The 15,616-nt window shown below is 41.1% G+C and overlaps 1 protein-coding gene across 1 annotated transcript in view; it reads left to right on the top strand.

The window, feature by feature from the left end:
• Positions 1–15,616, top strand: part of VPS53 (VPS53 subunit of GARP complex) — a 236,879-nt gene that overhangs the window by 150,099 nt on the left and 71,164 nt on the right. The window contains exons 12-13 of the mRNA XM_075589578.1: positions 4,317–4,418; positions 6,153–6,247. Of these exons, the coding sequence (XP_075445693.1) occupies positions 4,317–4,418; positions 6,153–6,247 (197 nt within the window). The remainder of the gene's footprint in view (positions 1–4,316; positions 4,419–6,152; positions 6,248–15,616) is intronic.

Here is a 15,616-nt window from a genome sequence, read left to right as displayed (position 1 = left end):
AACGTACCCGCTTCACGCGGGTGACGTCACGGCCGCGCACACCTCCGCGCGGGAGAAGGCACCATAGCCCCAGCCTAAGAATAAATTGATCATGCTGCGGAGGACCATTATTTTTCCTTTAATGGTAACTCTTTGAACATGGTCTGAATGTTGGCATTTTACTAACACACCACAAAAGTATGCTTTTAATTTACAGAATGCACTGTGTTTCATTACTATTCTCTGTATACTGTAGTTCAAATAAGGACATTAGGAAGGGTCAGAACAAGGCAGACACATCGTTAAAGGATATGCACATAAGCCAGAGCATTTTCAAACATCGGATGCATTACAAAAGATTCCCTTCCATTTTTATAAATGAAGCTCTTGTTTAACAAAAGAAAATGTCAGTATATTCGTCTGACATTAAAAGAGCAAAGCAATATTTTATAGTAGAATAAATAAATTTCAGGATGAAATGTCGATGTTATCTAAAAAAAAAAAAGTGCTATTTTCTTGCTAGACACATATTCCCAGGTAGCTCAAACTCCTACATCCACCACACATGAATATATATTTATGCCAAAATGAGTGATACTGAGCGTGGCAAATGTATACAACAGAAGACAGTGGTGCCCAATGCTACATCAAATTGACAAAACATATATGGTAATGAGTATAAAGTTTAAATACTTGAATAATAGTAATTACTTGTTTTTTTTAGTTAAACCCTTTGACCAAAGCGTCGTAAGCCTGCATACCAAACGTCAAGGTAAACCGAAAATGCAGGTCCTAACACTAAAACTGTGAACCCTTCCTTTTACCTCTGTATGAGGGGAAGCAACTGCAGTGAGTCTTGTCCATTCAGAAAATTGTCAGAACCTTCCAAGTTAAAAAGGTGTTAACAGTTTTAGTGTTAGGACCTGCATTTTTGGTTTACCTTGACGTTTGGTATGCAGGCTTACGACGCTTTGGCCAAAGGGTTTAACTAAAAAACCAAGTAATTACTATTATTATTCAAGTATTTTCTTGCTCGGCTAGATTAATCTAGGGATTTACTACAATCCGTTTTGCCCGAACATAACTTTTATACATAGCTTTAATAGGGAATTCCGTATTTATTTAGTGATAAAGGGATTAATGACCATTGCTGTACACCAACAAACTAAGTAGTTTATTGATCGAAAAATCCTTTAATATCCTTCATACTGCTTAAAGGTGCAATTTCAATACACTTTTGCAAAATATGTTTGTGAACAGTAAACCATTTTATGCTCTCTGATAATAGTTTGGTGCATACAGTATAATATTATTTGTTAAAATACGTTTCAGGCTTCGCTGGCAGCTAAAATCAGAATCAAAAATATGTCGGGACATTATCAATCCCATCTAATTATTCGGGCTTATATCTGCATCTCACATCCTCCATTATCAGTAGCTGTATTTCTGGTTGACAGCATTTACCAATATGTTAACCCTTTCAGTGCCCCATGACACAGCATCTACCACTTCATGGGGTCTGGCACTCCAGGGGACCCATGATGTACTGTAGTGGCTTCATTGTAGGCTTGTCTACGGTGAGATGAGTTCAATGGAGCGCTGAACACCATCTAGAAGGCGGGAACAAAAGCAGAGGACTGCTCTTCCATTCCCATCACCAGTGATGCCAAGATCACGATATGTGGGGCTGTGGCACATCTAGCAATCAAAGAGTTAAAGCAGTAATACCCTATAACATACTTAACTTTTATATATATATTTAGCATATATCATTATGCAAATGTTCATATATCATTTGCATGTAATTTCCCAGAATCCCATGCAGCAGTGGAAACACTGTATGCTGGGCGATAATGGTGAAAGGCTGGGTAGCAGACCTGTCTAAGACAGGGGCGCGCAAACTTTTTTTGCTGCGTCCCCCTGCTGGCTTTCCTCCTTAGTCCCCCCCCCCCTCCTTACCTCACGTGGCGTCAAATTACGTCTTGGGGTTGTGTGACCCGGGCATCATTTGCCGTGTTGCCATGGTCACGTGTCCTGGAGCCGACTGAATCACGGTAAGTGGAGTGTGGCAGGGGCCTCAGGCGATCCCCCAGCATTTAATGTTATGCCTGGGGGAAGAACGCGGGACCTCTGCAACCGCCCGCGCCTCCCATAAAAATCTCCCGCCCCCCCAGTTTGAGCAATGCTGTATTAAGACATGTGAATGTGCTCACAAGTGATCTTTTTATTTGATATATATATATATATGTGTGTATATATATGTATGTATATATGTAGCGTAATATCCCATTGCCATGGCAACGTGGCGTCATTTGCTGTCGCGCGGCCATTTTTTCAGGACCTGCAGAGGTAAGAGTACAATATGCAGAGGAAAACGGAGATCACCGCACCCCGCCGCAGGTAAGCACTCGACAGCAGCCAAAATGCACTCGCCTGTGGCGTGCGGGCGAGTGCATTTGACGATCCCTGCACATAAACATATACAGATATACACATACATACACACACTCATACACACACATACACCTACACACGATTTGAACAGAGACCTCCTCCAGAGCTGAACCGCACTATTTTCTTCTCTGGGGATCCATGGTTCTGGAGATATTCACTGGTGCTGGTTACTGGGAAAATATTTACTGTTCTTTAAAGAGTATTTAAATGGATGTCCAATAGGAAGCCGCTTCCTGTTGGCTCGATTTGCCAGCCATTTTGTTTCCACTGGAGAAACTTACTTTAAACCCGGTAATTACTCCGGTAAATAGGAGAGATGGGTCCTTGAGTCCCTGCGCCCCAAAATAAAATACCAACTGAAGCCTGGTAGAGATTTTTACTCAAAATGTGATGCTCCTCATTACGTAATGTGCATTATTTACCTTTTCCCAAACTCCCTCTTTTAATACTGTGCTTATTGCAAACTAATGTACATGGGCCAATCATTGAAGGAAAGTTTGTGGTACATTGAGGCACAATATGAAAATGATGCTGATGTGCATGACATTTTCTCCAAAATTGTCTTGGTACATAGCCCCCTTTCTTTTACTATTAGAAAGCAGCTATTTTCTGAAGATGCCAATCTGCTAATATTATTAATTGTAAATAAAATAAGTTCAGGTTTAATCTTCATCAAAATATAAGGTAAGCCTAATAATACAAAACACAGGCTTAATTAAATAACTTAATTCAGAAGAATTTCGTTGACCTCAAACATGATAGAAGCTTTGAGATTAAAAAAAAAAAACCACATAGAGATTTCTCATAAAAATATTTCTTGCGTCCTTTATGTGATGAACTGATAAAGCACAAGAGAGACAGGCGTACTGCATTGTACTTTTTTTTTTTTTAGGGCATTATAGTTTTTAATGATTAGAAGGTGGGATTCAGGACTGGGGCCCCCAATGCTAGCATTGCTTTCTTTGATTGGATGTCTATAGTCATATTCCATATCAGTCCTGTAATCTTTTTTTGACAATTGTCGGCATTGATACTGATTGAGTCTTGCATGTAGAGCATCATACTGCAGGATATTTGTTTTGTAATTACTATGATCTACATGTTTGTGTTCTGATTGTAAGAGATTCGATCTATTTGTGTAATAGGCCAGTTTATATGCCTGCTGAATGATATGTTCATTGTATCCCCTGGATATAAATCTTAATCCAAGGTCCTTTGTCTGTTCCAAAAAGGACTCCTTGTCTGAGAAAATGTGTCTCAGTATTAAGAATCGATCCTTGGGGATACCTTTTAAGAGTGGTTTAGGATGACCACTTTTGGCTTTGAGTAAGGTGTTGTGGGAGTTTGGTTTACGAATTGTCGGTTTGAATATGGCAATCCTCGTCAATGTACAACAAAAGATCAAAATAATTGATATGGTGTCAGTGATGCAAGTATGTAAACTAGATTGTAATTAATGTTAAGACTGTCTATTAATGACAGTAAGTTCTGGGTATCTCCCTGCCAAATAAGATTAAGATCGTCGATGTAGCGACGATAAAAAATAATGTGAACCCGATATTTATTGGTGCCACCGAAAATGTGTATCGATTCCCAGAGACCAATAAAAAGATTGGTATAAGAGGGTGCAAATAAAGTGCCCATTGCAGTGTCTCATGTTTGTTACCAATTTGCTCCAGACGGAATGTAGGGCTTCCACCACATTACTTCCCTTTTAGTTAGAGTGGCCTTAGAACTTCTTTGCTACTGATTTTACGGGGTCTATGTATTGAGGCAACTTTGATACTAAATTGCCTCTTGGGGATCGTCAATAAGAGAAGTTACAGGGTATTTCAGAACATTTATTGAGTTTGGTTCATCTGTCGTGTGTTTTTATTTCTTAGAAAAAGCCAGAACCACAGCCATCCGTTTCAACCAACCCCTTTCTGGAGGATGACAGTATGACGGAGGAGTCTGGCCTGGATAGAGACGGTGACCTGGACAAAGTGAGTTTTGAGGCTGTTAAATAAAATACCTCTATTTCTTCCTCTCTTGCCATTTAGCAGTTGTCCTGCTTAAAGCAGCAGTCCAAGCTGCCATTTTATTTTTACATTTTATTTTTCTTCCCCCTTAATATGTGCATCAATACAATCCACACAATAAGTAATTAGCTAAGTTGCCGTGGGTTCACTAAATGGCTGTCAGTGCAGCAGAAGAGGACCAAAGAGGCAATGTTCTGTGGGGAAGATCACGTGACCAGGCAGTCACTAGATACAATTGGTGCACTGCTAGAGAGCGGGCAGGGCCAAAAAGGGGTGTGCTAGAGCCTGTTTCAGAAGAAGAAGGGGATCTGACTTTGTTGCTGTAGAAACCAAAAAAATGCTTGTTATATTATAATATATAAAAAATGTCGTTCAGAATTGTTTAAAAAAAATGCTACAAGTATTTTCTCATAGTACAGAATAATTTTTTTTTTTTTTTTTTTTTTTAAAACACGTAGGATATTGCTTGGTCTGCAGCTTTAAAGCATGTCTGCTTTATTGATGCTGCTGGGAACCAGTAATGCCAACCTGGGAGTGATTTAACGATTCATTCTAGTTTTGTGATGCACTGGGACTAGGTTTATATAGGGAATATTGCTTTATCTGCTGGACACATTCACCTCTGTAATTGGTAATCACAGTGGACTGACTTCTGTGAACTGGGTGTGTATGTTAAAGCAGAAGTTCTCCATAAGCTCACGCTGGTCCAAACAGGAAATTAGTATGCCAAGTTGTTGGAGTAATGCCATAGTGCGTGCTTGTCCTTCAGACTCATGGGTTATTGGGTTTTCTCAAAAGTGGCATAAGCGAAAGGACATCTGACAAATTGACTCAAGGATGCAGTTCATTAAACAATATCTGGATTTCAGCTTTGTACCTCCCTTTTTTATTTTTATTTTTGCATTTCATTCATTTTATATGCAATGACTTTGCAAAGTAACATGTTGCTTGCGTTTGCAAGGGTGATTTACAGCAGCGGTGCGCAATCTGTGGGGCGCGACCCCCAGGGGGGGCGTGAGACTGCCGACGGGGGGCGCGGGGTTTACAGAGGCCCCGCGCGCTTCCCGAAGGCACTTAAATTAAGTGCCGGGGAGCTGCAGGGCCTCTGTAAACCATACTTACCGGCGGCTTCCTCCCGGCGTCGCCATGGCAACGCGGCGTCAAAATGACGCTGCGAGGTCATGTGACGTCACGTTGCTATGGCAACGTGACGTCATTACGCCGGTGCGAGGGTAAGTTGGGGTTGGGGGGGGCGCGGGAGTGAGGGGACAGCCGGCAGGGGGGCGCAGGGAAAAAAGTTTGCGCCCCCCTGATTTACAGTATCGGCCCCTCCTCAAATTGTTAGCAGAAGACTGTTTCACGGAGTGTTCTCCAGTATTCCTACAGTAGCTTGTGCCACACAGCTGAAGTGTAAGCAAGTTGTGACAAAATGTTTTCTTTGATACATACATATACAATATTTATATATTTACCCCAGAATTACACCACTTTTGCCTTGATACAGATGTAGCAAGACTGAACCTCTTCAATTCCGCGCCAGACACTGTCCCAAGCACTGCAGACTTTTGCTTGTTCGTCCGCGGCGCTGGGGACAGTAACACTTGCTATACCTGAACATATACAGTAGGTCTTTATTTCATGATCTAAAGACTTTTTGGAACATATTTATGAACCAAACCCAATGTTTTCTATTTACAGCCGAAGAAACCCAAAGCACCAGAGAACCCCTTCCATGGCATCATTTCCAAATGTTTTGAACCTCATCTTTATGTATATATAGAGTCCCAAGACAGGTGAGTAATCTTTTCAACACTTGTTAAAGTGTGTTGCTAAACCTTCTACCTGTATCTGTGTGCCACAAATGCTCATTCTTTAGCCAGGGGTGAGCAAACTTTTTATGCCGAGCCCCCCTTTTTATCCATGAAATTTCTCGGGCCCCCCCTGCCCGATGTAATCAAAATCACATTAAAAAAAAAACCTTATTAAACTGTATACAATGTAAATACAAATATGTCTAAGGCAGCGCATATAGTGCCCGCGGCGGCGGCGGCGTGGGCGACTAGGCCATTGATTGGTTCAGGGGCTGACACATGAGGCGACAGCCCCTGAAAAATCAAATATTCCCGGCTTCAAAAAATCGCGTCACCCCGTGGGGCTTACTATAAGGGCACGTGGAGGCGACAATGCATTTGTTTTCGGGCGACGTCACATTGCTGGCACTATAAGCGCAGTCTAAATACTTACATACTTCAACAGCTCACTCTTGCAAAATTAGGCTGCGTCCACGCTGCTGCTGAGAGCGGTGACATCACCAACTCTCCAAGAATGAGCACAGGGTGTCCTGCATCATTTTGCAAGCACGAGCGGGGAAGTGTTTACACTTTTTTTTTTTATTATTTCTGTACATTCATAGTATGATTTATATAGTGGCAGCCTACCCTTTCACTTGCAGAGGATCACAGCGAAGCAGGGTGCCAGCGAAGGAGAGCAGAAACACAGCGCTATTGTAGGGCAGACACCGGAAGGAGGGGCGTTTGACATCACAGCGCTGGGGCGTGCTCCTCCCCCGTATCTCCGTATCACGTGGCCGCCACCTGCACTATTCTGTTTGGCCACCCGCGCACGCACATCTTTTTTGCCTGCGCACCCAGGTTTTGCCGCACGCCTACCGCCTAAATAATCTTGCGCTCGGGGCGCCCCCCCCTCAGTTTGTGCACCGCTGCATTCAATCACAACACCCACACAATCACAACACACACAACCAACACTCAATCACAACCAACACACACAATCACAACACACACAGACAGACAACCAACAGGCACAGCACACACACACACACACACACACAAAACACCCACTCACACACAACACCCACTCAATCACAACCAACACAGCACACACTCAATCACAACACACACACACACACACACATATATACACACACACACACACACACGGTGGGTGGGGGGAGGGAGTAACTAAGCCTGCTCAGGTCCCCCCATGTGCTGCTGAAAACGGGCGGGTAACAGACAGGAGGAGGAGGGCTTGTCTGTGTGCAGGGAAGGCTCCGCAGCAAGGCACCGTCCCCTCTGCAGGCAGACACAGCAGAGAACTGGAAGCAGCCTCTGCACAGAGATTCTGGCCGCCCGTGCACAGCTCTGCCCGCCCCCAGGTTTCCCCGCACGCAGCCTGCACCCCCCCTACATAATCTTGCGCCCCCCCTACATAATCTTGCGCCCCCCCCCTACATAATCTTGCGCCCCCAAGTTTGCGCACCGTTGATTTAGCCTACTCTTTACATTCTTAGTTTGAAAGAACACTGCTCATATTTATTTTATTATTTATTATTTTCCTGTGCCAGACACACAAAAGATTTTATCTGTAAAAATTATATGTACAATGATGCATATCACGCACTCTACTGTAATTGTGAAGTGCTTTAGAGTCCCATTGGGAGAAAGGTCTATATGAAATAAAGTTATTGTAAAATAATAAATATATATATTTTTATTTTTTAAACACAAAATGCAGGACCTCTATTCTTTCTTTTTGATGTTGAATGCATATTTTGCAGTAAAATTGTCCAACAGTTGTCTACTTTGGAGAAGATCTAAAAATCATGTGATCAGCAATTTTCTATCAATTACCTTATAAAACTACTGATTTATGAATCAATGGACAGGTCTTGTTTGTTATTGGATATATTACTTGGTGTGCGGTCATAAGTAGATTTTTATGGTGCATGTGCTTTTTGGCTTTTATTCATATTCAGTGTACCTTGCTAAGTGGATTTGGTGCCTCTAATGACTGAATAGTTTTTACAGTAAACTACTGTGTGTAGCCAAATCTGTCAGGGGTCTCATTTTGCCTGCTAGTCAATGTAATCCCAGTTTTCAGTAATCCTGACACACCCTGTCCTGATTTTACATTGAAATGCATTTAATTTTCCTGCTTTCCACATAAGAAATGTTTTCCATTCGTCTATTGCCCTTGCAGGCACCCTAAAGTTGAAAAGAATTTGTATTGTTAGCATAAGATTTGGTGGAGGGAATTCTAGGTGTGTTACCGTTCTACAGTAACTGCTGCCTAGGCTAATATATTGTAATTTTTTTGCTTAGTGTTTTTGCTTAAATACATCCTGTGTTTTAAACATATTGCTTTCTATAGTATATAGCAGGGGTGCGCAAACTTACTGTCATTTGACGCCGGTTGCCATGGAGACGCGACGATGGAAACAAAGTTAGTTAAGAAGTTACAGAGGCCTCACGCGATCCCCGGCATCTATTTGAAATGCCTTCGGGGAAGAGCGGGGCCTCTGTAACAGCTGCACCCCTTCCCCATGAAAATTTAGCGCCCCACTTTGCGCACCCCTGGTATATAGCAGTACTGAAGACAAACATCCTACACTACCTATACTCTGTCTAAAGCAGGGGGTTTCCACCTTATGTGAGCAGCAGCACCCCTAAAAAGTTTTAAAAATCTTGGTGGAACCATGCTCTTTAGATCTCACTCATCCCTTTCTTGCTTACACACTTACGCACCCACCCTCCTTTTCACAAGCACACACCAATCACACTCACCCACCCTCTGTTTACACACTCCAGATTCACCGTCACCCTTTTATTTACCACACACTCCACACTTATTCCCCCTTCTCACAGAGCACACTCACCATTTTTCTTTATCATAGACACCATTCACAGCCCCCCCCCATTCCTTTACACCACGCACTTTCTCCCACTAGACACAAAGCACAAACTTCCCTCCTCCCTACACAAACACCTCACACTTTCCCTCTTTCCTCCCACCTTCCACACACCTCAGACATGGCAGCTACTCGGCGGGCGTGTCCTGTTCTGTCTGCAGATGGAGAGGCTCCTCTCTTCCTCTCTGTGCCAGGCTGAGAGGAGGGGGAGATTGCAGATTCTGCATTTCCAGGCAGCCCGGGTAGAGTTTCACCCCTGCAGCCGTGACACCTTGGCAGAGGGTCACAGCGCACCATGGTTCCCAGGCACTCTGGTTGAGAAACACTGCTCCTAGATACAAAGATGATCAAAAGAGACTCCCCTATTATTGCACTCAAACCATCATTTTTCAATATCAGAAAATTGGACTAATGTCTGTAGATATACAATTATTAATATTTACTCGAATCTACAGAGAAGGGTAGTGTCTGATAAAATTCAAAACAATAAAATGTTATTTAACATAACTCATCTAGGTGCACGAATATTTATAGTGAATACTAAATAAACGTAAAATATCCCCAGTTGTGGGATAGGATACTTAGAATCTGAACAGTATCAGTTCCTTGAAGACACTTATGGTATATATACAATGATACCTTAGTGGTTAAGTTCTCTTAAAGAGATAGTCAATTGCCGGCAGCCATACAGACTCCAGACTCCTCCCACATGAAGAAGCGCTCGTGTAGCGCGAAACGGTCGTCGGGGTATTGCTGACGTCATCACAATGACGTCAGTAGAGGGGCACAGATGATGATTGACAATGACGGCTGACAGCAGGGCCCGGTAGTATAGCGATAGAACTTACCTTACGTCTCTCTACAAATCTGAAACTTAAGATAGGCTTGATATGCTTTCTTTACCCAGTGCAGCTGCATGCATTTTTCAGGCATACAATAACAGTTAAAAACATCTAGTTTCTAGCAATACTGTGGAGTATTCCCTGATGACACATTAGTAAGGACTACATACTATTGGTCTCATTATGTGTACAGCTAGCCACCTACAGTACATGATGGTGGTATTGTGAATCATTGATACATGGAGCAGCAATACATCTGTTGCCAATTTGTGATGTGAGAGTAACCACTAAACAGACTGTAATATTGCAACATGAGAAATCTATGTCAAGGAGATGATACTATTATGTACTACTGATACAATGGATGCATTTGTATCTAGTTGGCTATTTTAGTTGTGTTATTCGAATTTATATCATAATATTAATCTGTATGGCTGCTGGCAATTCTCTTTAAGAGAATTTAAGCACTAAGGTATCATTGTATATATACACCATAAGTGTATTCAGGGAACTGATATTGTTCAGATTCCAAGCATCCTATCCCACTACTGGGGATATTTTATGTTTATTTAGTATTCACTGTATAAAATTCGTGCACCTACTGTAGATGAGTTACGTTGAAATTAAATTGTATTGTTTTGAATTTTATCAGACACTACCCTTCTCAGTAGATTCAATTATATACTAATAATTGTCTATCTATCTACAGAAATTAGTCCAATTTTCTGATATTGAAAAATGATGGTTTGAGTGCAATAATAGGGGAGTCTCTGTTGATCATCTTTTGATCATATTTGTATCTATGTTTATTTATTCCCCATGTACCCCATTACTAGAAAAAGCACTACTAACTAATTTGGAATCTTAAGGTAGAGCGGTTGATTTCCTTTGTTTTATGAGAAACACTGCTCTACAGTATAATTTTCTTCAGCTGCTGTCAATGAAAGCTACGGTCCTGTACTGTATTTCTGGTCACAATACTAATTACTAATACTCTTTTGCTGTATTTTGAGTCTCATATTGTTTGTATTGAGAAAAAGTTTAAGACTCTTTTTAGTATTGCTAAACTCTGCAACATAAAATACACATTGGTATTTAAATGTTTACCAATACACTTTATTAAATTCATAGATACACGACTTAAGTTTACTTCATTTGAAACCTTTCGCATCTGAGGGGTTAACAATCATATTCCACTATTAGTGTTGTCTAAAAAGGAATTTGTTCCAACAATTAGTTCCTTTTCTTGAGGGGTTTGACAGGAGGGCTCTTTGTAACTTTCCTTTAGCCCTCGGCAAAATCCAGTACTTTGGCTTTTGAATATAATTTCCGTGCCTTTTATCCTGAAAATATTTAAGTGAATAAGCTAAATGTATTCACCCTTGATGTCAAGTTAACCTTTTCTTTAAATTTTATTTCTACGTATTTTTAAGCCAAAGCAGTGGTACCAAACCACTGCTACTGATTTACTTCTCAGTAGTGCAACTTAAAGCAGCAATCCCGCCTGTTTTCAGTATTGATTTTCTTAAAGAATTTAAACTGCGGGGTGAGGGGGGTCCTCCAGAGCTGAACCCATTCTCTTTTTGTGTTACTTGCTGGACATTTAAACAACGTTATCACCCTGATGACGCTCCAGCTTTGTATTAGGCTGCGTCCATGGTCACAAAACCGTGCAGAGGCGTGCGTGAGCAGCGTTATCTTAATGCCTTAAGGCAATGATCGCGGCCATAGACCACGCGTGCGCCAGCACGATAGGGAGCGCGAAGAATCAGATCAATTTGATTCTGAGATTCGACGGCCAGGTCACGTGAGCGGTTCGCCCAATGAGGGCGAATCAGCTCCGTGATGTTACGGCCATATCCCCCGCGACGCTTTCCTGTCGCGTCTACCCAGGCCACAAATCGCTGCAGCTAAAATGTGGGTGACGTCACACACGGTCGCGAGCACGCGCTCACCATGGACCTGTCCGTAGACAGCGGGACCTACGACTTTTGGTGTCCATTTTCATTTTCCTAAAGGGAGAGTTGACCTGGAACTAAACTGGTACAACCCTAGAGGACAACAGAGTTTAATTCTGTTAATTAATAATTCAAGCAGATGGGGTTGCTGTAAAGTGTCTTTCTGGAATTCACTGCTTCATAAATATGGGCTACAGTGCTCGTCATGAGGTCTTGCATGTGTTTCTATTGAAAGAAAATGTTGAGATTGATCCTTTCCTTGACCAAGATTTTTGGTTTTGTAGATGCCTGTGGGAAATGACTATTGATTTCCTGCTTGCTCAGCAGTGTGGGAAATGATGGGACCTATGATTATTGAGCTTTCCTTTTTCATGGCATGGGGGCACACTACACACATTTAAAAGGAAAATTCAAGTTATCCCTCTTCAGTTACATATGCAGATCAGTTATTTTTTGCAGAGACCACTTATTTAGATTTTTTTGCCTAGCTAGGCAAGGAATTGTATGCCAATGCTTAAGACTTTAATTTGCTTCTCTGTTCTTCTTTCTATCATCAAAATGACCTATTCATACTATATATCTCATATGCACTGGCCTTGGCCCCTTGCAGACACACTTACCAGGACACCCTCCTATCTGTAAGTTCTCCCCACTCACCACTTAGATTGTAAACTCTTTGGAGGAGTGACTCCTGTTCCTATTGTTTTTTTGTGCTTATTCCCATTATGTGTTATATTATATCACGTGTATTGTAAAGCGCTTTGCATCTGGGTAGCGCTATATAAATGAAGATCTTCATACATACATACATTGAAGGCCTGCAATACACCGTAACAAAGTGAAGGAAAAGAGTGCACAACTATTAAACAAAATCACACACGTGAAGTGATAATTCAGTGAAATTGAAAAAGTATAATACGTGACCTAGTGTTTAGGCAAGATGGAGCGTCTGCAGCTGTGGTACCGGGGATGGCCCAGAGCACCCCCTAGAACGTCAGACAAATACACAAAAGACACAGCGCACAACGCTCATAGTGCATTAAAAGTATATTATAACAATAAATCAATAAGGTAAGTATTGTGCGTACATCAATAAAAGTCAAATAGGCATGTTAGGGGTGAGTTACCCATACACCAACACTGTGGACCGGATCAGATGTCATCAGCAGGTACTGAAGCTGTTTTGTGATGCCAGGTTCCAAATCGATCGGTGAAGGGTCTTTTGAAGTAACCACTTTGTGGCTAAACAGTGTCCAGCATCCGCAGTTCACATAAAGACAATCCTGTCCCACGGATACACACAGTGGTTTGTAGTACTCTCTCTAACCTCCGTCGCGGCACTATCGGGTTATGACGTCATCGCTCAAAGGCAGCGCTGCTCGCGTGACAGTCTCTCTCCGGTGGCACGATCAACCAGCATAGACGGGGTAGATAAAGTCTCAGAACACTCGTACTTCCAACGCATTTCGAAACCGTATAGGTTTCTTCATCAGGGAATAAAGAAAGGTGAAACAGCCTGCATTGAAATACCCCACGCTTGTAGCCCATTGGTCCATAACATGAACGGCCCAGCCAATGGGATAGCAGCAAGGGGAGGTCAGTCCTTACAAAAAACTATTCAACAACAAATTTATTCATCATATACATAGAGAACACACAATTTTAAAGGGAACACGATTCTAAAACAAAAGAGAAAAAAGTATTAATACATCATCATATACATCTCAGTTAAAAACCAACCATGAATAAGTGCATAAAAGCACAGCCAGGATTAGATGGATTTCATGATATTGAATAAGCAGTAGAAATTTAAATGGAAGAAGCACGAACTCAATATGTACCCTGGCAAAGGGATATAACTAAACGAACCTACATTATTACATCCTTTTATTAGCTAAAAGATAAAAATATTACCATATTTCATATAATTACAAAACACAAATATATAGATAAATAAATAAATATATTCTCCTAATTGTCCTTACAAATGGCAATATAAAACACTATTATAAAAAGTATTATAAAAAGTATTATAAAAAATCAAGGTGATAAATAGGTTAAAAATGACCAGTAGAATCTAGATGAATCATCAATAGAGGGACCAGATATCAATATCTTCATTTAAACCTCCTGGATGCAGTGTATTTAATTTATGTATCCAGAAGGTTTCTTGTATTGCCAAATCTTTAACCCTATCCCCTCCTCTTCTATTTCTCTGTATATGTTTAATACCTTTAAACAGCAAAGTGGAGGGGTCCTTGTTATGGTGTAGTGCGTAATGTTTAGACAAACTATGTTGCATGTACCCAATTTTAATATTTCGTAGATGTTCTTGAATCCTTACTTTTAGTGGACGCTTCGTGAGTCCCACATATTGCAAGGCACACGGACCTTCGATTATGTAGACAATATGGTCTGAATTACTTAAAATAAAATCTGTAATCTCATGTTCTTCTCCAGTGGAGTTACATTTAAATGATTTCTTGACAGAATGCATATGTTTGCATACCGAACACTTTCCACACTTAAAATTCCCTACAGGTTTGGTATGTAGCCATCGTTTCTCTCCAGTCAGATTTTCCTTAATTTTAATATCACTTGGTGATAGCATATTCTTTAAATTTTTTGCTCTCCTGTATATAAATTTAGGGGACTTTGAAATGTGGGCACCTAGTATTGGGTCATTGGAGAGGATGGCCCAATGTTTTTTCACAATATCTTCTATTTGCACTGTCAGTGAATTAAAATTGGTGATAAATGCCACGTTACACTTACTCTCATTTTTCTGTCTATAATCTTTTTCTTTTACCTTTGGTATTAGCATAGTACTCCTATCCAACTTCCTTATTTTATCCAGGTCATTCCTTAATTTATCCAGAGGGTAACCCCTTTCTAAGAATCTCAAGGTCAGTTGTTCGGCCTGTTCCTCAAAATCCCTATCCAGACTGCAATTTTTCCTTAACCTGTAAAACTGGCCACTAGGTATGTTCCTAATCCACGTTTTCTTGTGGTTACTCTTGGCCAGTAACAGGTTATTAGAATCCACATCTTTAACATGTGTTCTTGTTATAAGCTTCCCTTCCTCGGAGGCCATCAGGCTCAAGTCTAGGAAGCTTATTTCCCTTGCATTATCCTCAATTGTAAATGTTAAGTTTTTGTTATTATTATTTATATAGTGTAGGAAGTGGCCCACAGAACACTGGTCCCCATCCCATACACAGAGGATGTCGTCTATAAAGCGACGCCATATTATAATATTGTTTTTATAGGGATTACTTTTATTAAAAATGAATTCATCTTCCCATCCTCCCATGTACAGGTTTGCGAAACTGGGGGCAAATCTTGTGCCCATCGCAGTTCCGCAAACCTGTAGAAAAAAACTCGTCCAAAAACATAAAGTAATTGTGTTTTAGTATATATTTAATGGAATCCAGTATAAATTTTCTATTTAGGGGATGTAAATCCAGATCGCCTGCTAGGAAGAAATCAATAGCCGCCAAACCTTCCATGTGAGGTATATTCGTATAGAGGGCCTGTACATCGCAGTTGACCCACCTATACGAATCCTTCCACTCCAATCCTTCTAGTAGATTTAACACTGAGGTGGAGTCCCTAAGGTGGGAAGGGAGTTTAGCCACATAGGGTTGGAGGAAA

The sequence above is a fragment of the Ascaphus truei genome, chromosome 3 (assembly GCF_040206685.1).
Source record: "Ascaphus truei isolate aAscTru1 chromosome 3, aAscTru1.hap1, whole genome shotgun sequence".
In the NCBI taxonomy this organism is placed as follows: domain Eukaryota; kingdom Metazoa; phylum Chordata; class Amphibia; order Anura; family Ascaphidae; genus Ascaphus; species Ascaphus truei.
The sequence above is the reverse complement of the archived record's forward strand: the minus strand, read 5'-3'. Positions and strand labels throughout refer to the sequence as shown.